Source organism: Cryptomeria japonica, chromosome 3 (genome assembly GCF_030272615.1).
Source record: "Cryptomeria japonica chromosome 3, Sugi_1.0, whole genome shotgun sequence".
NCBI lineage: Eukaryota > Viridiplantae > Streptophyta > Pinopsida > Cupressales > Cupressaceae > Cryptomeria > Cryptomeria japonica.
In genome coordinates, this window is record NC_081407.1 from 323,182,149 (window position 1) to 323,210,102 (window position 27,954).

At 38.9% G+C, this 27,954-nt stretch overlaps 2 protein-coding genes across 3 annotated transcripts in view; both read left to right on the plus strand.

Moving 5' to 3' along the window:
- The window catches only part of LOC131035954 (uncharacterized), a 176,000-nt gene that overhangs the window by 35,350 nt on the left and 112,696 nt on the right, over positions 1–27,954 (plus strand). The window lies entirely within an intron of this gene.
- LOC131035955 (uncharacterized) lies at positions 18,685–20,806 on the plus strand. Its single transcript, XM_057967744.2, has 3 exons — positions 18,685–19,106; positions 19,215–19,623; positions 19,736–20,806. Exons 1-3 carry the CDS (start codon positions 18,717–18,719, stop codon positions 19,810–19,812), a joined length of 876 nt encoding a protein of 291 aa, XP_057823727.2. The 5' UTR covers positions 18,685–18,716; the 3' UTR covers positions 19,813–20,806.

Consider the following 27,954-nt stretch of genomic DNA (forward strand, 5'->3'; position numbering starts at 1 on the left):
AAGGGTCTTATGGCGAAAACCACACTGTGGCGCTATCTGACTCTAAAAAAGTAAAAAGAAAGGACGTATCTGAGGGTGAAAACCTCTCTGAGGCGCCCGAAGATGGAAGGCTTGACATTCTCCCAGCATCATACGAGGAAAAATCATCCATGTTGGTAGAGGAGACTATAAAGACAAACATTGGTACAACAGAGGTTCCACGTAACATATTTTTGGCTCAATCATTGACAGAGGCCGAGAAAGCAAGGTTCATAAGCTTCTTTAAGGAACGACAAGTCAACTTCGCATGGTCTTATGCTGATATGCCTGGACTAGACCCCGATTTAGTAATGCATCATTTAACAGTCAAACCGGGGGCAAAACCAGTAAAACAGAAATTGAGGAAAATGCATCCACAAGTGGCATTATTAGTCAAGGCAGAGCTGGAGAAATTACTGGATGTCGGATTCATACGCCCAATTGATTATCCTGAATGGATTTCCAACTTAGTACCTGTTAGCAAACCAGATCGCAGCATCCGAATATGTACAGACTTCAGGGATATCAACAAGGCTTGTCCGAAGGACGATTTCCCATTACCAAACATTGATTTAATTGTTGATCTCACAGCAGGCCATGAGATGTTATCTTTAATGGACGGATTCTCTGGATATAATCAGATCAGGATTGCACCTGAAGATCAACATAAAACATCATTTACTTGTCCATTGGGAACCTTCTGTTGGAATGTCATGCCCTTTGGGCTGAAAAATGCAGGTGCCACGTATCAACGAGCTATGACTACTATCTTCCATGATCTCATGCATGTAACGGTGGAAGATTATGTTGACGACCTTTTGGTTAAATCAATAGACAGAAATACACACTTGGACATACTTTCAGTTGCTTTTGATAGGCTGGAAAAATACAAGGTAAGATTAAACCCAAAGAAATGTGTCTTTGGAGTAACCTCCGGGAAGCTCCTAGGATTCATTGTGTCTAAAAGAGGAATAGAAGCTGATCCAGCAAAAGTCAAGGCTATCTTGGACATGCCGCCACCCAAGAATATCAGTCAACTTCGGTCTTTACAAGGGAGACTCCAGTCCATACGAAGATTCATAGCACAACTTGCAGATAAGTGTAACCCTTTCCAGCACCTGCTACACAAAAACATCAAGTTCAAATGGGATGAGAACTGTCAACAGGCTTTTCAGGCACTCAAAGACTATCTTTTGAACCCGCCAGTTTTGATGCCACCAATTCCAGATCAACCATTGTTACTTTACATATCAGCTACTCCAACAGCACTGGGGGCACTCCTAGCACAGCAAATACCTGACGGCAACGAAAAAGCAGTCTACTATATCAGTCGCACATTGGTGGGATATGAGCTAAACTACACTCCAATTGAGCGTGCATGTCTCGCTGTGGTCTTTGCTTCACAAAAATTACGACATTATATGCTCACTCACAAGACTAAGTTGATTGCTAGAATTGATCCACTAAAATATCTTCTCAACAAAGCTACACTTACTGGGCGACTGGCCAAGTGGGTAATGATTTTGAGTGAATTCGACATTGAATACGTGGACAGAAAAGCCATAAAAGGACAAGCCATCGCAGATCAACTGGCAGATGCTCCCATGATAGATGATGTTCCTCTACAGTCAGAATTTCCAGATGAGTCCATTCTAACAATATCACCCGCAAAGCCATGGCAACTATACTTTGATGGCTCATACACACAGCATGGAGCAGGAGCGGGTATACTCTTTATAACTCCCCAAGGCGATTCTATACCAAAGTCATACCGCTTATCATTTCCTTGCACCAACAATATAGCGGAATACGAGGCATTAACAACTGGGCTAAGAATTGCAGTTCAGTGGAAGATCCAAGAACTTCGTGTTTTTGGGGATTCTCAACTTGTCATCCGTCAAGCAACTGATGATTATCAAACAAAAGACGAAAAGCTAATGCCTTACAAACAACTGGTAGATGATCTGAAACAGCACTTTGCAAAGATAGAGATTGAGCAGATACCAAGAGAACAGAATCGCGCTGCTGATGCCATGGCTACAATTGCTTCGCTCATTGATCTACCGCAAAATGAGACCTGCTATGAGTTCCTGGTTGACAACCTGCTGATTCCGTCATATGAGATCACTCCTACGGAAATGATATGTGTTGTTGGTCCTGAATCCCAGTTATATGGTTCCATATTCACATACCTTCGCGACAATATCTTACCTCCCGATCTATCGAACAACCAACGCCGCACTTTCATTCGCCAATCCTCCCGATACGTTATCCTAGCTGATATCCTATACCGACGAGGTCTAGATGGCACCCTTCTTAGATGTTTAGAGAGTGACGAAGCTCAGATTGCGTTACGAGAAGTGCACGAAGGGATATGTGGTCCGCATACTAGTGGTCCTACCTTGGCCAAGAAACTCATCAGGACTGGATACTACTGGCCTACTATGGAAAAAGATGCATATCAGTTTGTCAAGAAGTGTAAGCAGTGTCAAATTCATGGAGACCTTATACATGCACCAGCACAAGAACTACAGCCACTTGCATCTCCTTGGCCCTTTTGTCAGTGTGGACTCGATCTCATAGGCAAGATTCACCCTCCTTCTTCCAATGGACATAAATTCATTATCACAGCCACAGAGTATTTCACAAAGTGGATTGAAGCCGTGCCTCTCACACAAGTTACTGGGAAACAAATCGCTACTTTCATCCTGAACTATATCATTTGCCGATACGGGATCCCTACTTCCATTATTACCGATAACGGGCGTCCTTTCAAGAACCAGGATGTTCGTGAACTCTGTGAGCGCTTCCATATCTCTCACCGTTTCTCCACACCATACTACCCCCAAGGTAATGGCCAAACTGAGGCGTCTAACAAAACAATTCTCAAAATCCTTAAAAAGACAGTCGACGACGCTGGCCGTAACTGGCATGTCCAACTCAATCCCGTACTTTGGGCCTATCGTACCAGTATCCGCACACCTACAGGAGCTACACCCTACTCACTTGTCTACGGCGCTGAAGCCATCTTGCCTATTGAGGTCGAGCTACCTTCTTTACGGGTCTCCTTGAGAAACATAATCAACGATGAAGACTACAGGGTCTCTCGCTTACAAGAACTAGAACTGCTGGAGGAACGACGACACACTGCTTTTAATCATCTCAAGGCTTACCAACAACGAATGAGTCGCAGTTACAATCACAAGGTCAAGCCTCGCACATTTGAGGTAGGTGACTTAGTCCTCAGAGAGAACCCCAAAAATCAGCAAGACAGAGATAAGAAGGGCAAGTTTGAACCAAACTGGCTTGGTCCTTACATCATCACAGCAGCATATGGATCTGGGGCATATCAGCTCTCTACTACAGAAGGTGAACCTTTGGAGGATCCTATCAACAGCATGCACCTTCGCAGGTTCTACACATAGCTCATCGGAACATCCTAATTCAAAAATAAAAAAAAATCAAAAAAATTCAAAAATACAAAAAAATCAAAAAAATTCAAAAATACAAAAAAATCAAAAAAATTCAAAAATACAAAAAAAAAATTATAAAACAAAAAAAATCGTCACTTGGTGAAAACCTGGCAAACAGGCGCCTTGTGACAACAAAAAAAATTGAAAAATCGAAAAAAGTAAAGAGAAATAATTTCGTCCAACGGTGAAAACCACTTCGGTGGCGCCCTGGGCAAGTACCATGGTGAAAACTGGGTCACCAGCGCCATGCGTAGAGACATTGCTCCTCCCTCCTTCAGGATTCTCTTTCATCCTTTCACTTTGCACACACTCACAACCTATTCACTCACAATAAACTTACCCATTCCCATCATGGCTTGTTATTGATCTACCTAAGATTGGTTAGCCATCCATAACCCTCCCTTTTCACTCCCTTTTCCATCCATAATAAATCAGATCCTATCTGTGACTACGGCCAATTCCTACGTCTAGTGATGGGTGTGGAACTGAGAACATCACATGTTTTGATGAGTACAGTTTCTTCCAACTTCCTTCAGGCCATCCACGCACAATCCGCAATAAAGCAACATTTGCATCGAAGATCCACAATAAAGTTTCGTCTTCTCCGCAATAAAGCATCAGTTTCATGGATTCAGTCAGTTTCAAATGAGACACAGCAGTAACAATGGGTTTCAATAAATCAAATCTTTCAACAGACTCAGACAACATATGGTTCAGTGCTATCTATCCTTTTTGTGAAAGTAAACATTGTGACCACAATCAAAATTCAACTTATACAAGTGACAAGAGACACTAAACTTGAGGACTACAGTGGATGTTGGTGTCGAGTCTTGGTTTTCTTTTGATTTTATCTTTTTGGTGACATGTCTTTTAGCTTTTCCAGGATGTCTTTGACTAGAGATTCTATCTCCAGGATGTCTTTGACTAGAAAGGCGAGGATGGGGTATCGTCACCTATTTGCATTTGCTGTCTGTCGATTGTCTTTTAGTAATGCTATGACTTGTCCAAGGATATGAGGACACTGTGAGTCTAGTATGAACTGGGGCATTCCTTGTTTGTGACTGTCTTATCTCCATGCAAACAGGTACAATGACTTTCTGGGCCGAACAAATGCCTCGATTGTCATAACCTATTCTGCCATAATAAGCTCAATGATGATAATGCACAAGAAGCTCTTTCACGTTCATATCTTCTGTCTTCCATCCCCCTTTCTTGATTGACTTCCATTGTCCTTCTCGAGTCCGTGTAGCCCGCTATCACATGATTGAGTATAATGACACACCAAAAACATTTGCATTTCATATAGCTACACCTACATCACCACATATAAGCATTTCATACATACATATGCATATCACAATTGCATCACATCCTGCATACAACACATGTTAGCACATCTCACATTTTCATTATGTAAATAATCATTTGCATTATCATATTCATTTGCATTACTTACATTCACATTTGCATCATGCATACACATAAAACATAAAAGAACAAAAATATATTGCATTGCATCATATAAGCATCCATATTATAAAACATGCATCACATAAGAACATCTCATCACATAGGTACACATGCATATAGCGGCCGCAAAGATGAATCATCTCATATATATATAAAGTGTCATGATACAATGATGTCAAAATCATATGGCTACAATCACCCGCAGGTGTTTACATCATTATACAAAATGGTACAAAACTGATACAGAGGAACTCACTGATAACTCCTGTCAACACTATTGGTAGTGCTAATCCTCTCCATGTCATGGTATCCCATGCCACATGTCCCACCCTCATCCCTAGTCCTGGATCCTAGAACATTCGTCTCAGTGCATTCCTATCTCCGTCTCGATCATAGGGTACTAACTCCCCATCGATCAGTATCCGTAGAATCCTATATACATCCTCCAAGGTGACTGTCATCTCACCCATCGGCAAATGCACACTACAAGTCTCTGAGTGCCATCTCTCAGCCAGTGCAGTCAACAATCCCATGTTCACCCGAAACTCAGGCACATACAGAATGTATCTCAATCCCATAACCTCAATCGCATCTCAGTCCTCGACTGTCAACTCAGGTCGCAACCTCTTAGTCGATGGGAATCTCTCCCGTGACTCCAGCATCGACAAACACTCCTGCAGTCAAGCAAATCAAATCATGTCAGTCATAGTGGCATTCACTGTTTATCACAAAATGCTACTTGCTATCTAAATGCATACGCTTACCTATCCTAGTGACACTCACTGTTCATCACAAAGTGTTGTTATCTATCCTAGTAGTACTCCCTGTTCATCACAAAGTACTACGTGTGTGACATTCCCTGTTCATCACAAAGTGTTACTCACATTCGCACTCCCTGTTCATCACAAAGTGCTGCCTATCTTGGTGCTCCGTGTTCATCACAAAGTGCCTTGATCTATCCTAGTCTTCCTAGAGGACCTGCTTGAGTGTATCCTCTCAGCAGCTTATCCAATCGACAGCGTATGTTCATCACAGAACTGCCGATTTGACCTAGAAGATGCAAATTCATACTTTTCAAATGCAAACGCGCTTTCCTGACATAAACGTGCATTTATTACATTACCTAGTATGCATTAATGACAACAATAAATGCATCAAAGTACGAGGAGGTTTTCGGGTACTTACCGACTCTCCTGCATCTGCTGGCCTCTGGAATCGGCGGACACGGTCGAATCTATGAATGAATGCCATCGCTGTTGACTGCTGCTGCTCTTTTCTCGCTCTGCACTATGATCTTCTAAGGGTGTGGATGACAATGAGGATGTCTTTTGCCCGTGGTCTATCTTATAGCCTACCCTAGCCCTGGCCTTCATTTCCCGAGTCAGTCTTCCTTATCCCGTGACTTTGTCACTTTATCCAATCAGTCCATTCTATCTCGTCTTTCTTATCGAGAGATTGTCTGCAATCTTTTCAGACATTTTCATCCAATCTCTCGAGGGGGCATATCATTCCCATTTTGGGGCAACTCTGTATCAGTTCATCTTATCTTCTTTGAAACAACGCGACAAGCCGCATTGTCTCAAAGAGGGGCAAAATGTAGACACTCAAAATTGTCATATCTAATTAAATAAATATTTTATTTATTTAATTATCTAAGCCTAATTCTTCTATTAATTAAATAAATCCTTATTTATTTAATTAATTCATTTATCCTCTTCTATCCTTATTTCTCATTTAAATAAATACATTTATTTATTTAAATTATCCCTTTCCTAAATTAAATAAATATTTTATTTATTTAATTGTCCTACTTCTTCTATTAATTAAATAAATCTTTATTTATTTAATTAATTCATTATCTTTTTCTACACATGACACATGTCATTCATCTCTTAATTCCTACACTACCTACCTCTTTCATTATTTTATTATTTCCTTTACTTACCCTCTAATCCTAGCCGACCTCTCTTTTTACACCTCTCAATCTTAACCCTCCATTTCATATTGTGTCTTCTATTTAAGGAGATGCTTTCTTCATTGTCAAACCCTAACTACTTGATCAATTGACTACACTACAATTCCACTGGCAACCACATTCCGTTCTTTGTTGAGCTCTTGTGCATACAAAAATCTGAGAGCAAATATATCAAGCAAGATCAATGGAGATAGGAAGAATGGAGATCAAAACCCTATTGGACATGTGATGGTATAATCTTTGTGATTTTGAGTTATTTTGCATTGTCTTAGGTTATCTTCATATGTTATGGTGGATCTTTGTTCATTGTTAGGCTAGGGTTTGGTGGTTGAATTCATTTAGCCTTTCAATATTGATTATTATTGTTATCCATTTTCACTATATACAACTTCCACTCGCAATCTTATGGCATCATCAATGTCTTCAATAAGTGACTTGAGAACAAGGACTTTGTTCTCCAAGAGCTCTTGGTATTCTAGATACACAACCCTCGAAGGAAGAACCTGATGTTCTAGAAGAACACTTGACTTTTGTTGAGGAATCTTGAGCCAAGTTGTCAAGCTATCTTCCACCCTTCCCAAGTTCTGTTTGAAAGTGTCAGAAACCCGGTTCAATTGTTCCTCAATGGTCTTCAATTTGACCATCATTTGAAAAACCTCCTTCAAGACTTGTGCACACAAATCATGAAGTTGATCTACCCAAGATTCCAATGTTTGTACCTTTTGAGCAGCTCTCTCAACTCCTTGAATTGATTCTTGTGGAACAAAAGAACTTGAAGGATTGCCCCCTTCACTAGCGGATTTAGTGATCTTTTGAATAGCTGCAACAAGTTGCCTATTCTCCTCTTCTAGCTTGTCCTTCTTCGCTAGAAGCTCATTATATCACTGTACTAGTGAAGCTACAGACTGTTGGGCATCATGCTTGACTACTTCATGTGTTTGCTTACCCAACTCTACCCTTGTGAACCTGTAGTCAACAACTTACATCTCCTCATGTGGCTTGTCTACAAGAGGTTCAACAATTTCAGCCACCTTCATTTTGTTGCTGTCAACAGTTACCCTTGAAATTGTCTTGGCTCTTTTAGCAACCTTGGGCCTAGATTGCTTAAGTTGCTGATAATCAAAGACATCGGGACAAATTTCTTCCTTCTTTCTCTTGGGAGTGAAAGAACTGAGCCATGGAGGTAAAGCCATCAACTCTCCTTCAGTAGCAGCTGAAAGCAAAGAAGTAGTTTCTGTTTGAACAATCGTGGTCACCCTGGGGAAAGTATCTGTCTGGATGGCAACCATGGCTTGCTCGGTAACCAAAGGGCATGAAGATTGTTTCATAAACTCCTCAAAGCCGGAAGTAGAGGTATCAATTTCTGACAAATGAATACATGTAGGAGTATCTTCGAAGATTTCCTGCAAACTCTCTTGTTGATGATCAAGAGGTGGCTCAACTGCTGAAATGGGAATGGCGTTCTGAGGAGACTCATCCACTACTATAGGAACATTATGAATATTGGAAGAAGCATCTACATTTGTGTTAGGAGGAGATAAAGGTAGCTCCATGGGGATTGAGGAAGGGACCTCATGAGGTGACTCCGAAGCTGGTGACTTAGGAGCATCATCTGAATGTTGTTCTTCCTCTGGATTTTCAGGATCAATCACACGAATATGAAGTTGGGATTTTTCCTTCGCACTAAATGTCTCCTTCTCAAGAGGAAGTACCATTGTCCAACTAAACCACAACTTGATTCTTGTGCCCAAAGATGATGCACCTTCCTTGTTATCTATCTGGATTTCAGACTTATGTGCGAGAGGTCCTGTAGAATCATCTTCTTTTCCAACCTTGATCTTGATGAGTCTAACACCGTTATTTTTGAGCCAAGTGTTAGTGTTAGCTAAGATGGGCTGAAATCTGTCAATAATGGAAGTACCCTCCTTATGTGACCAATGAATTGATGAAAGTGGTGCTTCATCAACTCTCTTTTCAACATACTCTTAATTGAATACATTTCCATCATCAATCATTCCTTGCGGAATGTCCACCAGTTTTAGATCAACAATTTTCTCAAGGGTGAGCCTGCAATAATCCATCTTACGGACTTCTTTCTTTGTACGGGCATCCATCCAAATATCCTCTATGCGATGCACATGTATGAAGGACTTTTTGATCCTCTCCTTCATACCCTGGTAGTCGAAATCTGCTCTTGACGTGAACCTTTTGAGTTTTATCTCCTGCATTGCGGTCTCCATGGCTTTGGCTTTGGTGGATGTAATGAGGGAGTACTGGCCAATCTTCAATGGGTTAGTTGTAGAAATCCCTATCCCAACCTTATGCCTGACAGATTGATGTGCATGAACGGCCATGATCTGTCTTCCCAACTCCATAAGAATAATCTTATCAGTTGGGAATCTAGGAAGCATGTACGGCTGCCCGCTGTAACATCCAACTCTCATGTAAGTGAAAGTCGGGAATTGAAGGAATAAGCAGCCATATTCATTCACTTTTTTCCATGCCTCATCTGATACTCTTCTATTCTTTAGTGTCTTGTCAAATTGACACTTAAAATAACCAAAGAATGCATCCTGAACCCTCCCGTAGTGAAATTTGCTGGGTCTCAAAGGCAGCTGATCATAGTAATCCCATACAGGTATAAGCGAGCGATCACCCTTGGTAGAAAAACCAGGGAAGTGTCTAAGTGATGCTGCTAGATACACCAGATATGAGTTCATGTAGAATGTCATGGTGATAGGAACTGTCGCAAGCTGTTCACACAAAGCATCACTGATGATTTCACCCCATGAAATGTGATGGGACTGCCTTATAAACATGATAAACTGATACATCTAGGGTTCGAAAACATTAGAATGCTCTAGACCCAACATCCTGCTGAGGAGAGTAATGATGTCTCCAATTTCCCTGTCATGTCCCCTTTCTAGAGTGGACATTAGAGACAGAGGAGTTGGCCTATCATTGGAGTCTCGTAGGCTAGCAGAGGTTGATTGGGACTCATTCAGTGCATATAGTGACTGGATTTTGGCTTTACAGGCAGTTTGGAGCTAGTTTGGAGCCAGTTTGGAGCAGTTCCTAGATTTTAGGGGATATCCCTAAATTTTAGGAGGTCGTGACAGCTGCCAGTCATGAGGTTATTCATGACCTTTCAGATGGTTTCAGTTTCAGGAGATTTGGGTGCGTTTCCTAGTTTCTAGAAGCATCCCTAGATTTTAGGGATGAGACTGCTAGTTGATCCATGATTTCTGACATCAGTCACAGACAGGTGATAGGTTTAGTTTTAGGCTTTTGGTGTGTTTCGATCTTTCTGTAGCTATTTGGGTTATATTTTTAACATATTTAAATATTTCCTAAGTTAGTGTTTTAATATTTTAAATAAGGCTATGTCTATAGCCATTTCGGAGTAATAAGGGGTTTTTGGCTTCATCTGGATTTGTATGCCCATGTGTTATAGCTCGTTGGAAAGGTCTTGAACTTTTCTAAATGATTTTCAGTTGCCAGGGTCCTTTTGGTGCTTGGAGTTATTTTATATTGAAAAAGTGGTGTTTTCTCTATACTTGGGCGCCCAATATTGGGAAATATGACTTTATATTAAAGTGCACTTTTTATATATCTTTAGGGTTCGATTTGGAAGGAAAGAGATATAAGGAGAAGGAAACCTAATTTCTCATTATCTTTTACATATTGAAAACTTGTTTGGTCCGATATTGCTCTGGTAGAGCAATTCTTCAATCTGGGATGCAAACCCCATGATTGGTACTGGCTGGGACGTAGTCCTCAGCTATTGATTGGCAGTGGATTCTTTTGGCATTGGCATTATTGGTCGGAGTGTATGCGCTATTCCTTGTGGAGATTCAGATTGCTTGGTGAGGGTTTCAGCAGGGTGGTTGAATTTCCCAGCTGGGGTGTGATTGTTTCAGCTTGATGCCACCATTATAGTAGGTACACTATACGCTGGAAGTGGTGAAGACTTTCATTCAACCATAGCTGGTGTTCTTGGTTTGTGTTCATCATCTACCCTTCGGTTGGCGCCATTATTGGATGTAAGCACATCCCCAGTGCGTAGGGAATAATTTGGATATTATAAATCAGAAATCTGCCTGGTACGATTTGTATCAATACTGATTTAATTGAATGTTCTTACTTGTTTTAGTTTCCTTCCTTATTTGCTGTTCTTTATTCATTACTTGCTTATATATTAAAAAAAAATACAAAAAGAAACCAAACATTCTGCAACTTCTCTCTATTCTGTAAGACCATCAGCAAAAATCACTTGAAAATATAGTTTATTATTTTAAAAATTACAGCAGATCAGCAAGGGGATCCATCAGGGATCTTTCATTCCCACTTGAAGTCGCAACGGTATAACTTAGCCCACCTTGTGAAAGCAGATCGTGGCTCATGGATTCATTTGTTAATGTGGCATTTGCAATCCTTTTCCCTTGAAACATAATATCTAGCTGCACCATCTTTGGAAATCTCCATATACATAGGTGCTGATGGTATTCTAAAAACTTTCTCAATTGTGTTTGCGTCAAGACGGATTATTGCCCCCCCATCATCATTTCTGATAGTTCTTGTCTCTTTATCAAAATGGTGAGCACAAGCAAGAACAAACTCATGTTCTAGGGCAGCCATTGGAAAAGAAGAAGCATGGTGAATGTGGCTGTCCAACAATCGCTGCATATTGCTATCCTTTGGATCCTCCATCCTTTTGATGAAATCTTACATGTCAACATTCCCTATTTCCGTATCCTTGATATGATCCATAGGAGAGGAAACTTGTGAAGGGGAGACCTCATTTTGGTACTTATCAAATTTGTATTTCATCTTCTTTGAAATGGAAGATGATGGTAAATCGGACATTGAAGAACAACCTGGTATGCTGCGATGAAAACTTAAAAGTGTCAAAGCAACATCAAGATCAGCTGCAACTATCGTCTTTCTTCTTCAAATGGAAAAAATTCTAACTCTTGCACTTCACAACTTTGTGAGAGGAAGATGAGAAATAAATAGGGATGCTCGGAACTTGGCTTTTGACCAATTTTGGATCTTCGGGAACGTTTTACAAGTATACAAGTAGGGAAGAACAAATGTGCAATCGGGCTTTTGAAACCCGAAAGCAAGTGTACTTGTAAAAAGGAAAATGGAGTAGTGGGTGAAAAATGAGATTTTGACATGTAAGAAATGGCGGGAATGGTATATATGGATGATAGCAATGAATATGAGTGAAAATGAAAAGATTTTGGGAAGATCATCTTGATGAAAATGGGAAGAACTTTCAACTTGTAATAAAGTTTAAAAACCCGATTTTGAAAGGATGAGTATTTTTCCAACTTTTGAACTTGGAATTTCAACAAAAGATAATTAAGATTTTTCAACCAAAGGGGTAGATCAACTATTTTCATCTCACTTGCAATCGGGTTTTAAAATCCCGAATGCAAGTAAAGAGGGAAAATGGAGAAAGACAATGCAATTCACAAATTGCTTTGCAAACTTGGAATAAAAGGGAAAATCTCTCACAAAAACCGATTTTAGGCAAGAGCAAAACAAAACTAAGATATATACTGTTGTCCTCAGTTTTGTTTTAAAAAATGAAGGACCATTACATGAAATTTTTGTCAAAAAATGAAAATTTTACTCTATGGCATGCTTATCGAGGCATAATTTCGCCTGATCCTTGGACTGGCTTAATCCTCAGTCCATCCTTGAACTGCGTTTCGAATTTCGTCGCATTCTGGGTTTGTTTGCTATGTCTTTCCTTCAATTTCGTGTTTTTTTTCCCCGACTGAAGGTGGGAAATTTTCCTTGAATTGCAAGTTTTAATGATTTCCTTTGTTTTGGTCTTTGTAGGGAAATTTTAGGCTAATTACAAGTGCACTTTATTGAAAAATAAGAACTTGTAATTTGCTTTTTATTTCCCCCTTGTTGCTTTTTGGTTATTAAAGTTAAAATAGAGATTTTTTGGATAAGTTACAGGTTTACTTGTAATTTTTTTGAAAAACCTCTACTTTAATGTCTTTTGCTTGTAATAGGGATTTTTAACCTCTATTACATATGTGCAAGTTATTAAAACTTGTTGTAGGGATTTTATTTTCACTTTACAAGTAAAATGTAACTTGCACATCTCTCTCCAAAACCCAATTTTGCCTAGAAATGAAATAAAGTGACATTTAAAACTTGCTATTTTGCCCAAAAAACCCGATTTTCTCTATAAAGTGCATTTTGGAGGATTTTAAACTTGCAATTGCATTTTTAAAACCCGATTTTGCCTTGTTGAGGGAAAAGTGACAATTAAAACTTGTTATATGGGAAATAAAACCCGATTTCCTCTATTGCATGTGAATACATGAATTAAAACTTGTATTTTCTTCCCAAAAACCCAATTTTCTTCTCCTAAGCCAATTTTTTCACAAATTCTTCCCAAATTTTTGTGGAGAAATTCAAGGAGCAAGGAGGCGATTTATGTGGGTTGAAGAACACGTTGCTGCTGTTTGGTGATGATTTACCCCTTTTTTTAAGAAAAAAACGATTTACCATGTGGTCTCTTGAATCCACATTTTGGGGGATTTTTACTCCGCAAAGCAACAATCTCCTAAATCGTTTTTGCCTCTCTTGCCTAGGCATTGAAGTTAGGAGAAGATTCGATCCCTCCTTGGGCCATTTTATTTGCATTTGCTGCCACGTTTTTAGTTTATGGCGTTTTGGTAAAAACGTGGCTAGGGTTTTTGATTGTGGTTTATCTCTTTTTAAGAGCCATTCTTCTTTCTTCCAAAGATTGATTCATCTTTTGGAGAGGCATTTTCAGATTGAAACAAGGTATGATTTCTTTTCTTTTCTTGTTCCATTTTCTTATTTTTTTGTTTTCTTATTTTCCTTTCTAGTTGTAAATTTGTAAATATGTTGTTTTTTTCCCCAAAAATCGGTTTTGTGAGAGTTTTTCCCCCTTGATAAGCAATTTGTCAATTGCATTGTTCTTCCCCATTTTCCCTCTTTACTTGTATTCGGGATTTTAAATCCCGATTACAAGTTGGATGAAAATCATTGTTCTTTCCTTACGGTTAAATTTTTTAACCATCTTCTTGTTGAAATTCCAAGTTGCAAAGATGAAAAATCTCCATCCTTCCAAAATCGGGTTTTTAGAACTAGATTGCATGTTCAAATTTCTTCCCATTTTCATGAAAATGTCATTCCCAAAATCTTTCCATTTTTATCCATCCATAATGCCTATATCCGTACTTTCCGTCCACGTCATTTCTCGCAAGTCTAATTGCCATTTTTCACCCATTTCTCCATTTACCATTTTACAAGTATACTTGCATTCGGGTTTTAAAAATCCAATTGCATGTGCATTCTTCCCAAACTTGTATACTTGTAAAATTTTCTCCAAGATCCGAAATTGGTCAAAGTCAAGATTCCTGTCATTTCCCATTTATTTCCCCTTTTTCTCTCACAAAATTGTGAAGTGCAAGGGTCGAAGTTCTTCCCATTTGAAGAAGGAAAAATGTTAGTTGCAGCTGATTATGATGTTGCCTTAACACTTTTAAGTCTTCATTGCAGTATACCAGGTTGTCTTTCAATGTTAGATTTGCCGTCATTTGTTAGGATCAATGATAGTCCCAAAGATACTAAGAGGGGGGGTGAATAAGTATCTAACCGGTTAGCAGAATATTTAATCTTATTAAGAACTTTGCATTCCAAAACAGTGTACAGGTAAATAAGAATTAATGGAATAAACAGGAACAGTAAAGGCAACATAGAAAACACACCATAACACAAGATGTTTAACGAGGAAACCCGGTGTGGGAAAAACCTCGGTGGGATTTGTGACCCACAATATTCACTCACTGGCCAATGAATAAATATTACTTACAATGAGGGGCCTGCACATGCAAGAAGGCCAATTGCCTAGAGCTCATTGCTCAATAAGAGTCACACTAACTACAAAAGTGGATTATGAAATCCAATACAATGTACTGCTTCAAAGTAGCATCAACTATGTCAGGTTCAATTTCCGTTTAAGCTCATACAATAACCAAAACCTTCGGTGTCACTTATATCACCTTATACATAATTCGCAATTCTTATCCATACCTTATATCCAAATGACCTATAAGATCTCATACATATATATGAGCTTTTACAATATGCCTTGTCGGCTTTACAAAAGATAATTACAATTAAATACAATAAACAAAAGTTTATTCCCTGTTGGCTAGGGTGCCGGTATGCATTGTTGCCACTGCCGGTGAAGTATCCGCTGGTGTATGTAGATGTCTATGCCGGTGGCTTTACCAGATGAGTGCCAGATGGTTGCCAGTAGGTTGCCATCAATGACAACACCATCATTCTCATAAGAGTGTAGAATGCCAACATCATCTCCAATTCTAAAGAAGATGAAGTATAAATATGATAAGTACCAAAATGAGGTTTCACCTTCTCAAGTCTCTTCTCCTTTGGATCACATAAAAGATATAGAGATAGGGCATGTGGACATGTTAGAATTTGTCAAGAGGGTAGAGGATCCGCAAGATAGCAATATGCAGCGGCTGTTGGACAGCCATATCCATCACGCATCTTCTTTTCCAGTGGCTGCCCTAGAACCAGAGTTTGTTCTCACTTGCGCCCATCACTTTGACAAGGAGACAAGAACCATTAAAAATGATGATGGTGAAGCAATAATCCGCCTTGACGCAGACACAATTGAGAAAGTCTTCAGAATACCTCCTGCACCTGTTTACATGGAAATCTCCAAAGATAGTGCAGCTGAGTACTATGTGAAAAGGGAGAAGGATTGCAAACGACATATTAACAGGTGGATTCATGAGCCACGAGCCGCCTTCTCAAGGTGGGCTAAGTTATACCGTTGTGACTTCAAATGGGAGATTGGAGACATCATAACTCTCCTCAGCAGGATAATGGGTCTTGAACATTCTAATGTTTTTGAGCCCTGGATGTACCAGTTCGTCATGTTCATAAGGCAGTCCCATCATATATCATGGGGAGAAGTCATCAGCGATGCCTTGTGCGAACAACTTGCAGCACTCCCTTCCACCATGACTTTTTATATGAATTCATACTTAGTATATTTGGCAGCATCACTCAGACATTTCCCTGGTCTTTCTACCAAGGGTGACTGCTCGCTTATATCGGTATGGGAATACTATGATCAGCTGCCTTTGAGACCCAGCAAATTGCATTTCAGAAGAGTTCAATATGCATTCTTTGGTTACTTCATGTGCCAGTTTGACAGAACTTTGAAGAATAAAAGGGTATCAGATGAGGCATGGAAAAGAGTGAATGAGTATGGATGCTTGTTTCTTCAATCCCCGACCTTTACCTATATGAGAGTCGGATGCTATAGTGGGCAGCCATACATGCTCCCTAGATACCCAACTGATAAGATCATTCTTATGGAGTTGGGAAGACAGATCATGGTTGTCCACGCTCATCAGTCCGTCAGACATAAGGTTGGAATGGGAATTTCTACAACAAACCCATTGAAAATTGGCCGGTATTCTCTTGCCACATCCGTCAAAGCCAAGGCTATGGAGACTGAGATGTAGGAAATTAAGTTCAAAAGGTTTAAGTTCAGAGCTGATTTTGATCAGAGAAACGGGACTCGCCCGGACTCGCCTAGGCTCGGCGAGTCTGAGTCCGAGTCAGGCCTGGCGAGTCCCACGGGCTCGGACTCGGACTCGTCCGAGTCTGGCAAGTAAAATCGCCAGACTCGCCGAGTTGGCGAGTTTGGCCCAAACTCACCAAACTCGGCGAGTCTCGAGCCTCGGACTCGGTCGACGTCAAGCCAAAACGAAAACACAAAAAAAAAATAATTTGCAATGTTTTTTTAAGTCCGTTTTTTTATGTTAATTATCTTCTAGCCCTAAAAGTGACTTTCATTTCATTCACTTGCAAAAAAAGGAAGAGTAAAGTGAGTTGGGAAGAAAAACAAGGGTGCATAGAAGAAAAACCAGCAAGGAGGAAGCTCAAGTTTTCTTCAATTTGTCACATTGGAGTTGCATTGTGTTTTGATTTGGTGCATCAAGAGTTGGATAGGAAGACTTTGCAGCTCGTTTCAAGCTTGTTGTAAGAGGTACGGTTGTTTTTTTGAAGATTAGTTTGTTTTTTGTATGCAAAAATTCCATTTTGTATCCATTTATTTTGAAAGTTTTACATCTTCTTTCAAAATCTTTTGTATGTGTGTATGTAGCATGTAGTATGTAGTTGTAGTGTTGTACTATGTAGGGTTTGTAAATTTCTTTTTTTTTTAAGTAGGGTTTGACAAACCCTACTTTAGTTTTTTTGAATGTATGTAATATGTATTAATTTTATTTTGTATTTGTAATGTTTTATTGCAGCAAACTTTACTTTATTCTTTCAATTTGCCTCAATTTCAAGTTTCACAAAACTATCCTAAAATGTCTACTTTAGCTTCTAGACCCCCCATTAGAAAGGACCCTGTTTGGAAATATCATGAGGATTTTCCAGGGCAAGGGAAGGGGCAAACAAAATGTATGTTTTGCAAAACAATATTCCATGGAGGTATATATAGGCTGAAATACCATATTGCTGGTGTGTGTGGACATGATGCGGAACCATGCCTAAAAGCAGTCCTTGAGGCTGTACGTGATTGTTATGTAATGGTTGAGGAGATTGAAAGAAAAAAGAAACAAAAGGAGGATCGAGCGGCCATTGGGAGAGAGACAGTTTTAGGAAGAGGGACACAGTTAGGTTGTGTTGGAGGCCCTTCTTCCTTATCTCCATATCGTCCCACTCAGTTTGCTATTGCTGGTGCTTCCGTTTCTGCTTCTTCTTCTATAAGTGGTAGTGCCACCGCCACTTCTCATGCTCCTACCACTAGTAGTTGTAGTGGGAATGTTACCATTGGACCTAGGATTTGTAAATCTAGGTTGGATTCCTTCTTTGTGCCTCGCACTACTCCTGGGTCCCAACAGTCGCTTGAGGGCATGGGTTGGAACAAGGAGGTCCATGATGCTGCTAAAATGGCAGTTGGCAAGTTTTGGAGCTACAACTGTATTCCATTCTTTGTAGCTAGGTGAATGTTTTACTAACTTTTATGTTTGATAACTTTGATTGTTTTAATTTTTATACTTAACTTATCTTATTGAATTTTTATACTTAACTTATTTCATTGAGTTTCTTTGTGACAGGTCTCTTATTGGCAACAAATGGTTGATGCCATTACCATAGGTGGGGCGGGGTTCAAAGCCCCTAGTGAGAGTGATTTGAGGGGACCCATTTTGTCTCAAATGGTGGATGATGTGAAAAAGGATTTAGATGAACAACACCACATATGTAGCACTAAAGGTTGCACCATCATGACTGATGGTTGGACGGATAGGAGAAATAGAACTCTCCTTAATTTTCTTGTTTCTTCCGCAGGTGATTGATTAATTTTAGTTTCATATAGTCTTTAATTTTTTATTTTTTATCTAATGGTTTATTGAATAATCATTGACCTAGCTTTATTTTTTTATTTCAGGGGGCACCGTTTTCATCAAGTCCATTGATGCCTCTGCCCATTGCAAGAATGCCACCTACCTATGTGAGCAGATAGAGGAGGTGATTGAAGATGTGGGTGAGGAGAACGTGGTACAGGTGGTGACCGACAATGCAGCAAATTATGTTGCTGCGGGTAAACTTTTGATTACAAACTAATTTTGTTTGCAAATTAATTACTATCTTGTAGTTTGTAGTTTGTACCTCCATTAATTACAATTTACAATGCAACAAATTATGTTGCTGCTGGTAGACTATTGATGGAGAGGCACCCATCTATAGTTTGGACTCCATGTGCTGCTCATTGCAGTGACCTCATGTTGGAGGATATTGGAAAAATCCCATGGGTCAAGAAATGTGTAGAAAGGGCAAGAAATGTCTGCAAATTTGTATATAATCATTCATGGGTGTTGGCTCTTATGAGACAATACACAGAGCAAAAGGAGTTGCATCGTCCAAGAATCACAAGATTTGCCACAAACTTCCTCACATTGCAGTCCATGCTTAGTTCTAAGTCTGCCTTGAGACGTATGATTGTTGGTGAGGAGTGGTCTTCCTCATCCTATGCTACCACCCCTGCAGGGATAGATATGGCAGACTGCATTTTTGATGAGCAAGGCTTTTGGGTCCCTTGTGATGAGATAGTGAAGGTAATTTTTTTATAAATTCTACAATTTAACTTCATGTTTTATAACTTATTATATGTATTCTTTTATTTGCTCATTTTTCTAAATTACACTATATTTTCAATTTTGCAGTTTGTTAAACCCTTGGTGGTTTTGTTGCGAGTTGCGGATGGAGATAAGCCCGCAATGGGCTATATATATGAGGGCATGGATAGGGGGAAGGAGGCCATCAGATTCGTCTATGGAGTAGATGAGAGCAAGTATGGTCCCATTTGGGAGATCATTGATAGGAGATGGCATCATCAACTTCGTAGGCCCATCCATGTGGCAGCCTATTATCTGAATCTGGCATTCCGTTTTATCCCTTCTTTCAAGGCTGTTGTGGAGGTCCTTAATGGGCTATATGCAATCATGGAGAAGATGGGACCTATTGGTACTTCTCAGATAGACCTTTTTCGAGAGCTACAAATGTTGTCAGATGCACAAGGGGAGACCTTCTCTCGTCTTGTCGCCAAAGACGGTAGGACAACTATGATGCCAGGTAAAAATAAATTGTAAGGCTTAATTTTAGTTTTATTCAATACTATATTGTAACTTGTTAAATGAGTTCATGAGTGAGACTAATTTTTTTTTTTTTCTCATTTCAAACTCAGATCATTGGTGGAACTTTTTTGGCCCAAAGACACCAAATATTCAGAAGTTGGCCATTCGCATCTTGAGCCAACCATGAAGCGCATCAGGTTGTGAGTGCAATTGGAGTATGTTTGAGCACATACACTCCAAGAGGCGCAATAGATTATCTGTGGAGAAGATGAATGATCTCGTCTTTGTTCACTACAACCTCCGCCTGAGAATGAGAAAGAATGCAGTAGTTGACATGTCTCCTATCATTCTAGATGAGGTTGATCTTGAAGCAGAGTGGGCCAATGAGAATCAGACAGCTCCTAGGACTCCTACAGCTGTATTTAGTGATGATGACATTGATTGGATTGACCAGGTAGATATAGAGGCTGAGGTTGTAGCCATGGCAGAGGAGGAGCAGAGAGCACGAGCAAAGACAGGAAATACTGAGACTCAGAGTGACACAGCTGTTCCTGATGTTGGCGAGCATGACACAGTTGTTCCTGATGTTGGTGAGCATGGCATGGTGTCACGGGGAGCGACTATGGCTGTTGAATCATCCAGGCCCTACTTTAAACGCCTTCGCAGGGGGCCAGGGCGAGATGGTGCACGGCCCTCTGAGCCATAGGCTTGTACACTTGTAGTTGTATTTAGTATTTAGTATTTACCTTTGGTATTTGTATGAAACATTTGACGATGATCATATGATGACATGGATTTTTTATTCCATGAGTATTGTAATATTGTATACATTTGACAATATTTATATATCTATGTTTGTTATTTTCTTCAGCTACAATTTGCGTTTATGCTTATGTGATTGATGTATACTTGTGTATGTAATCAAATGAGCCGAGTTTGATGATGTTTTTGTGTCTTTAAGGTGTATTCAATAAAGGGTGTTTGAAACAAGTTTTAAATCTTTAAAAATCTCTAAAATTTTTGAGTTTTTCACTTTCCCGAGTCCAGCCGACTCTGGAGCCAAGTCTGACGCCAAGTCCCGAGTTCGAGTCCGAGTCGGCCTTGCCGAGTCCGAGCCGAGTCCGAGTCCCGTTTCTTTGATTTTGATTACCGGGGTATGAAGGAAAAGATCAAAAAATCCTTCGTGCACATGCATTGTATGGAGGATTTATAGGTAGATCTCCATACAGAGGTTGAAATTTTGAAGATGGATTACTGCAGGCTCACTGTTGAGCAAGTTGTTGATTTGAATTTGGTGGATATCCTACAAGGGATGATTGATGATGGGCATGTACTTGATCCTGAATATATTTCACGAAGGGTTGAGGAAGCTCCACTTCCTTTAATCCAATGGTCACACAAGGAGTGCATATCCATTCTTGAGAGATTTCAGCCTATCTTGGCTAACACCAATGCTTGGTTGAAAAGTAATGTTGTTAGACTCATTAACATCAAGATTGGAAAAGAAGATGATTCTACGGGGCCTCTTGGACGTAAGTCTGAGATACAGGTGGACAACAAGGAAGGCACATCATCTTTTGGCACCAGGATCAAATTGCGAGTTACTTAGGCAGTAGTGCTTCCTCCTAAGGAGGCGACAGTTTGTGGGAAAGAAAAGTCACGGTTTCATGTTCAGGTGATTGATCTTGATAATCCAGAAGAAGGACAACAATCTGATGATGCTCCTAAGTCTCCAACTTTGGACTCACCTCATGATATCCCTTACTCAGTTTCCATTGAGACGCCCCTTTTTCCTCCTGACATAATGGTGGAAGAGTCTCCTCAGAATGTCGTTCCTATTTCAGCATATGAGCCGTCCCCTAATCATCAACAAGAGAGTGTGCTGGAAGTTCCTGAAGATACTCCTGCATGCATCCAGCTGTTAGAGATTGATACCTCCACTTCTGGCTTTGAAGAATTTATGAGGCAATCTTCATGCCCATTGGTCACTGAGCAAACCGTGGTCGTTATCCAAACAGACACTCCTCCTAGGATGACCATAGTTGTTCAAACAGAAACCGCTTCTCCTTTGCTTGCAGCTGTTACTGAAGGAGAGTTGATGACTTTACCTCCGTGGCTTAGTTCTTTTACTCAAAAAAGAAAGAAGCAAGAAATCTCAGCTGATGCCTTTGATTATCAGCAACTTAAACAGTCTAGACCCAAGGTTGCTAAAAAGGCCAACACTATCTCCAAAGCAACTGTTGACAGCAACAAGATCAAGGTAGCTGAAATTGTTGAACCCATTCCAGATAAGCCACTTGAAGAAATGTCAGCTGCTGATTACAAAGTTACAAGGATAAAATTGGGTAAGCAAACGCATGAGGTGATTAAACATGATGCTCAGTTTTTTGTAGCTTCACTAGTACAACGGTGCAATGAACTTTTAGCTAAGAAAAACAAAGCTAGAAGAGGACAACTGACAACTTGTTGCAGTTTTTCGTAAAATCACAAAACATACTGGTGAAGTGAGTAATCCTTCAAGTTCTACCGAGGCACGAGAATCAATTCGTAGTGTTGAAAGGGCTGCTCAGAAAGTACAAGTATTAGATTCCTGGGTTGATCAGCTTCATGATCTATGTGCACAAGTGCTGAAAGACATTTTTCAGATGATGTCTAAGTTGGAGACTATTGAAGATAAATTAAGTCATACCTTCGACGCTTTTAAGAAGAATCTCGAAAGTGTTGAAGGTAGTTTGACAATCTGGCGCACCATGCCCCAACAACAGTTGAGTGTTCTACAGGAGCATGCCATTATCCCTTCTAGGGTCATGTACTTGGAATTTGAAGAGCTTCTGGAAAATAAGGTCCTTGTTCTTAAATCCCTCATTGAGAAGATTGGTGATGCAATGAGATTACAGGGTGAAGTTTTCCAAGATATTGTTTCTTATTGTGAAAAGGCCTCTTGCAACGTAATAAGTTAGGATGGAGAGCTGATACCAGAAGAAGTTTTTGTAGATTTACAAATGAGGATTCATAATGAATGGAGGAGCGAACAATTCTCAGCTACTTCAATTCAAATTTTGATGAAACACCAAATCTTTTTGCATGAAATTCAGTCCATCTTGGAGAAGAACAACTCTATGCTCCTCTGATGCCATGATACCATTGTGAAGACCATGGTTGTTGCCAAGAACACCTATGAACCGGATCCTGATGAACTACGAATGATCATCTAGAAGTTTGAAGGATTCATGTCTTCACGTGTTGCAGCTTAAGTGTTTTTCAACACTTAGTTGTATTTTTCCAGATTTGTAATCTTTTAGTTGTAGTTTTTCTTTTGACGAGTTACATGTAAAAACTTTTTGTAAATTGCAAGTTAAGTCTTTACTTGCACTTTTGTAATTACATGTAAGGCAACTACAAGTTGTGTTCAGTTAGGACTGTAGTTGGAATAAGTCATAGTTAGTTATTGAATAAGTTTTGGCGGTTGAGAGAATTTCTCAAGTTAGTTGGGATCCTCCCACCTTTTTCTCAAGGCTCCTCTTCTATAAATACTTGAGGGGTCTATTGTAACTTTTATCTTTTTGGAAAGCAAGCAAAAACTCTGCCAAATTTACAGCAAAGAAGTCTTTAAGCTTTCATGTGTAAATTCAAGAATTGAAAGAAATATAAGGAATTGCTCAAGCTTTGAGTCTTTGTGCTACATTCTTGAGTTTGTATCTATATTATCTTTCTTGCAAGTGTTTCTTCAAAGAACTTAATCGAATTTGACTTGCAGTCTTTGTGCTGCAAGTATTTGAGATTAATATAGATTAAAATAAATATTTTGTTGAGAGAAGCTGTAAGTCTTTGTGCTGCAAGTATTTGAGGTTTTTATAGATTAAAATAAATATTCTGTTGAGAGAAGCTGTAAGTCTTTGTGCTTTCATTTGTTCTTAAGAGAATTTAGGAGCAGATTTTGTGAGAAATAGCTTTGAGTCTTTGAGCTTATACTACTTCCCATTGTTTTATGTAGAAAAGAATAAGATATTACAGTCTTTGAGCTGTTATAATTTGTTCTTAATAGCATTAGTATAGAAAAGGGTAGATAGGACTTCACATAATCAAGTCTTTGAGCTTGATATTGCTGTCCTATCTTGAAGGAAGTGATGGAAGTCTTTGAGCTTTCAGGAAACTTCATTTCCTTTCTCTCATTTCATTTTGAAAGTTGTTACTGTTGCTTTATAGTAAATCGCTATCACTTTTCTGTGAAGAGAAAAGGATATTGTCTTTCTTGAAAGAAGAAGAAAGATTGCTGTCCCATCCTATTTTATTTTCAAAATTGTAGTTAGATAGGGGGAGCCTTCCCTTAATTAGGAGAGTTTTACTCACATGCTGTGGTTGAAACTACAATTTTGTATATTTCCCCAAGTGTACAAAATTTTCAACCAACATATACAACTTGATCAAGGAAACTAAAACAAACTAAAACAAGAAAAGAAAGCAAGAACAAGAGAAGAAAGCATACCTTGATCAACAAAAATGACCTCCCAAGAACAAGAAGCAATCCTTGAAAGAAGAGATTGAATCTCTTAAATAGAAAAAAGAAGATTCAAACCCTAGCCACATTTTTTTGAAAATGCCATATGTAGCAAAACGCCTAACAAATGCATGAAGAATCGATCAAATGAAGCTTCCAATCTCCCCGCCTAGGTAAGAGAAGCCAAAACGACTAAGGAGGAGGATTTGTGGCTTTTCATGAGGTAAATTGTGGCTTTTTTTAAAAACATGTGTTAGCTGTTTGAATGCCTTTAAATCAGCAAAATGACTTCCAAATGGCACAAAAAGAGTTTCAAAATGCATGAGAATAGGTTAGGAATCAAAACGGCTTCCTCCTAAAATTTCTCCACAAAAATCATTTGAATCCTTCAACAAGTTCGACTTCTATAGTTGGTCGGGTTCTTGGGGAAGGGCAATAAGTTTAAAATTTGCAAAGAACATGAAATTGGGTTTTTAAAACCCATTTGCAAGTTTTAATATGTTCACTTTTCATGCATTAAGGCAAAATCAGGTTTGTGAGAGAAAACTACAAGTTTAAAAATGCATGTAAAAGGGAAATAAAACTCCTTTTACAAGTTTTAAACTACTCAACAAAAGACTAGTAAAGGGAAAATAAAATTCCTTTAACAAGTCAAAAATAACTTAAAAATAAAACTTGTAATAGAGAAACAAAATCTCTATTACAATTTAAAGTGACTTTATAAAACTTGTAATGGAGGAGAAAAACCCCTACCATAACTTAAAATCACTTAAGTGAAACTTTTTAAATAAATTACAAGTTTTATTTTAACTTTACAATTTAAAGTTCACTTGTAATATGTTCAAAAAGTTCCTACAATGACTAAAAAGACCAAAAGCAACAAGGGGGAAATAAAAAGTAAGTTACAAGTTTAAAAAGTACATAAAGTGCACTTCTAATTGACTTAAAATTTCCCTACAACACTAAAACAAGAGAAAATTAAAACTTGCAACTTAAGGAAAATTTTCCACTTGTAGTCAGGGAGAAAAAATCCAAAATTAAAAGAAAAACAAAGAAAACAAACTCAAAATGCGATGAAATTCGAAACGTGGTTTGAAGATGGACTGGGGATTAGTCCAGTCCAGGGGTAGACCAAAATTCTACCTCGGGAAGCTTGCCTTAGAGTAAAATTTTCATTTTTTGACAAAAATTTCAATGTAATAGTCCATATTTTTGAAAACAAAAAATGAGGACAACAATACTATGTTCCAGATTGCCAGTAAGCTTGATCAGAACGATTGATCCTTTTCTTGTGCTTGATCAACTGGAAGATAATGCAGACTATATTCAACCTGGCTTTGACGAGCACACACCTCTTTTTCCTATCAAATGGTCAGAGCCAGGACATGCAGACTTGACCACTTTGATGCGGCTAGTTATAAAATATTCCAGGTGGTGGGTTGATCAACAGTGTCATAGATTAAGACGGGGAAATATAATCTTGACTTATGACCTGCTGGGTGAAGAAGAAGGATATTCTTCAAATGAGGAAGCAACTCAAAGTGCCAAATCAATTGAAGGTGCTAAAAAGAAGGGGAAGGCAGTTGTGAATGAAGGACTTGCTCATAAGAAGCAAAGGATAGAACAATCTCGTTCTGCCACATCTAAGAATGAAAACTATATATTGGCCATTGATCAGTCATTGGTAGAGATGGAAATTCTTTCCCCGGCTCGTGAAGATAATGCAAAAGAGAATGAGCAGCCCCCGTCTCCTACTGGCACACAAGTACTAGAGTCAGACAACGAAATGGATGTTGAGGAAGATGAATTTCAAGAAGGAATGATTTTTGCCCTTCGGGATATTATGTGTGAAAAGGGCAATCAGGAAATGGAAGGCATTGAGCAGCCCACTATTCCTGATTGGTTGAAGGAGAGATTGAAAGAAAAGACACAAGAAATAGAAGTTCAAGAAGAAGATGATATGGCAGATTTCTTGGCCAGATTAGAACAAACTGCAGTAAAGAAGTCAGCCACAAGATTTTCCGCCATCCAGAGAGATGAAACAGGGTGCAGAATAGTACAAATTGTTGTACCAAAAGTAGATAAGGCAAAAGGATATATTGCTTCTCATGAATATGAAATCACTACATTTAATTTGGGACCAACTACCAAGAAGTAGGAAGCTGAAGATTTGGATAATTCAGTTGCTTCTACAATGGAAAGACTGGACAAAGAAGTAGGAAAGAAGAAGGAATATAAGAAAGAAGTTCAGCGCCTGAGGGATTACATTCAGCATTTGACTACTAAGCCACTTTATCAAGCAAGTTCAGAAGCTCTTCCACTCTTGAATTCGCAAGAAGCCACTGAAAATACTGATGAAGAAAGGATAACAACCAGAGAGACCAAGGCATGGATGGAAAGCATAAGTAAAGAAGCAACCACATTTGCAGGAAGGTTAGCATTAACATATGGACAAACTTCCTCTCTACTCTCTAGAATTGCAAGCATGGCAGAAGCATGGACTGATCTTCAGGACATTCAAGAAAGAATCATCCCTTGCCTTAGAGTGTTGAAAGGAATGTCGAAGCAAGAATTAGTTGATGGAAGTATAATTGAAGCAGGAGTAGCATATGATTTTAGCAGTTGGCACTGGACATTGGTTGCATGCAGTGAAGTCCTGGAAAAAGTGAAGGTAGATGCTGATAGAGCAGAGGAGCAAATAATAGGAATTCAAGACAAGGTTTACCTTGTAGCTGCAGAGGTACTTGAAAAAGAAACTATTCGAGAAAAGGATATGGAGTTAGAAAATCTAAAAGTCAAGACACAGAAAATCTTCTCCACTGAAACAGTCCTAAGGCAGAATTTGTCCAAGGCATCAAACCTCTTGTCCATCAGAGATGCTTTCCAAAAACAGGAATTAGATTGAGAAATCACTTTTGGTGTATGTGCAGATGATTTGGAAGGATTAGAATTCACAGTCAATATGTTGCCACATGTCACGATGGAAGAGGTTGATTAGATTGTGTCCAAGTTCTTTGAACATTCTGCCTCTCAATAGGAAAAGGGGGTGCATTCCTAAAAAATAGCACCTCATGCCACTTGTCTTACATGCACTAGATATTGATTTTATTTTGGGAAACTCTAATTAGGGTTAGGTTGTCTTAATCTCGACCGTTGATCTTAGATTGATCTCAGCCTTTCATTTTTTTTCAGAAACTCTATATAAACTCATTCTCTCGTTTCATTTCAGTGTGGAGAGATTTATGAAATTGTTGCGTAGAGCTACTTGGATAATAAAAAGTTCATTATCAGTATTGTTTTGAAGTCTTATTTGTTATCAAGTGGTTGCATGGTTGCATATTTTCTTCAACACTTAGAATAGATTTGCTCTAAGTAATTTGCTTTGAAGTTGTTAGATGAATGAAGGATTGATAAGTTTAGCTTGGTAAACTTTTGCTCATACTTTTGTTGGATGGATGATTTTCATTCAATGTGTAAAGTTAGTCCGAGCTTTTAATGTGAATGCTTAACTTCTACTTTGAGTAATATTGTTCAATTATTGGTATTATTCATTAGTGTGAAAATCTTAAGCATAACCCTAGAAGATTGCACCCGCTTTGCGTAGTTGTCCAAGTGTGGCAAAACAAAATGTCGATACCAGTTTCACCCAATCTTTACCATCTCTTGAGTTAATAGGAATAGCTTAGAAGTAGCATAGAATTCTTAAACCCTGCATCCTTTCTACCTTTTTTTTTGAAATTCAAATCGGAAAATCCAAAAACAAAGAGCATTTATTGATAAAATTCACCTAAGTCCAGCTCGTGAATGACACTAGTTGTTAAGCGTAAGTCC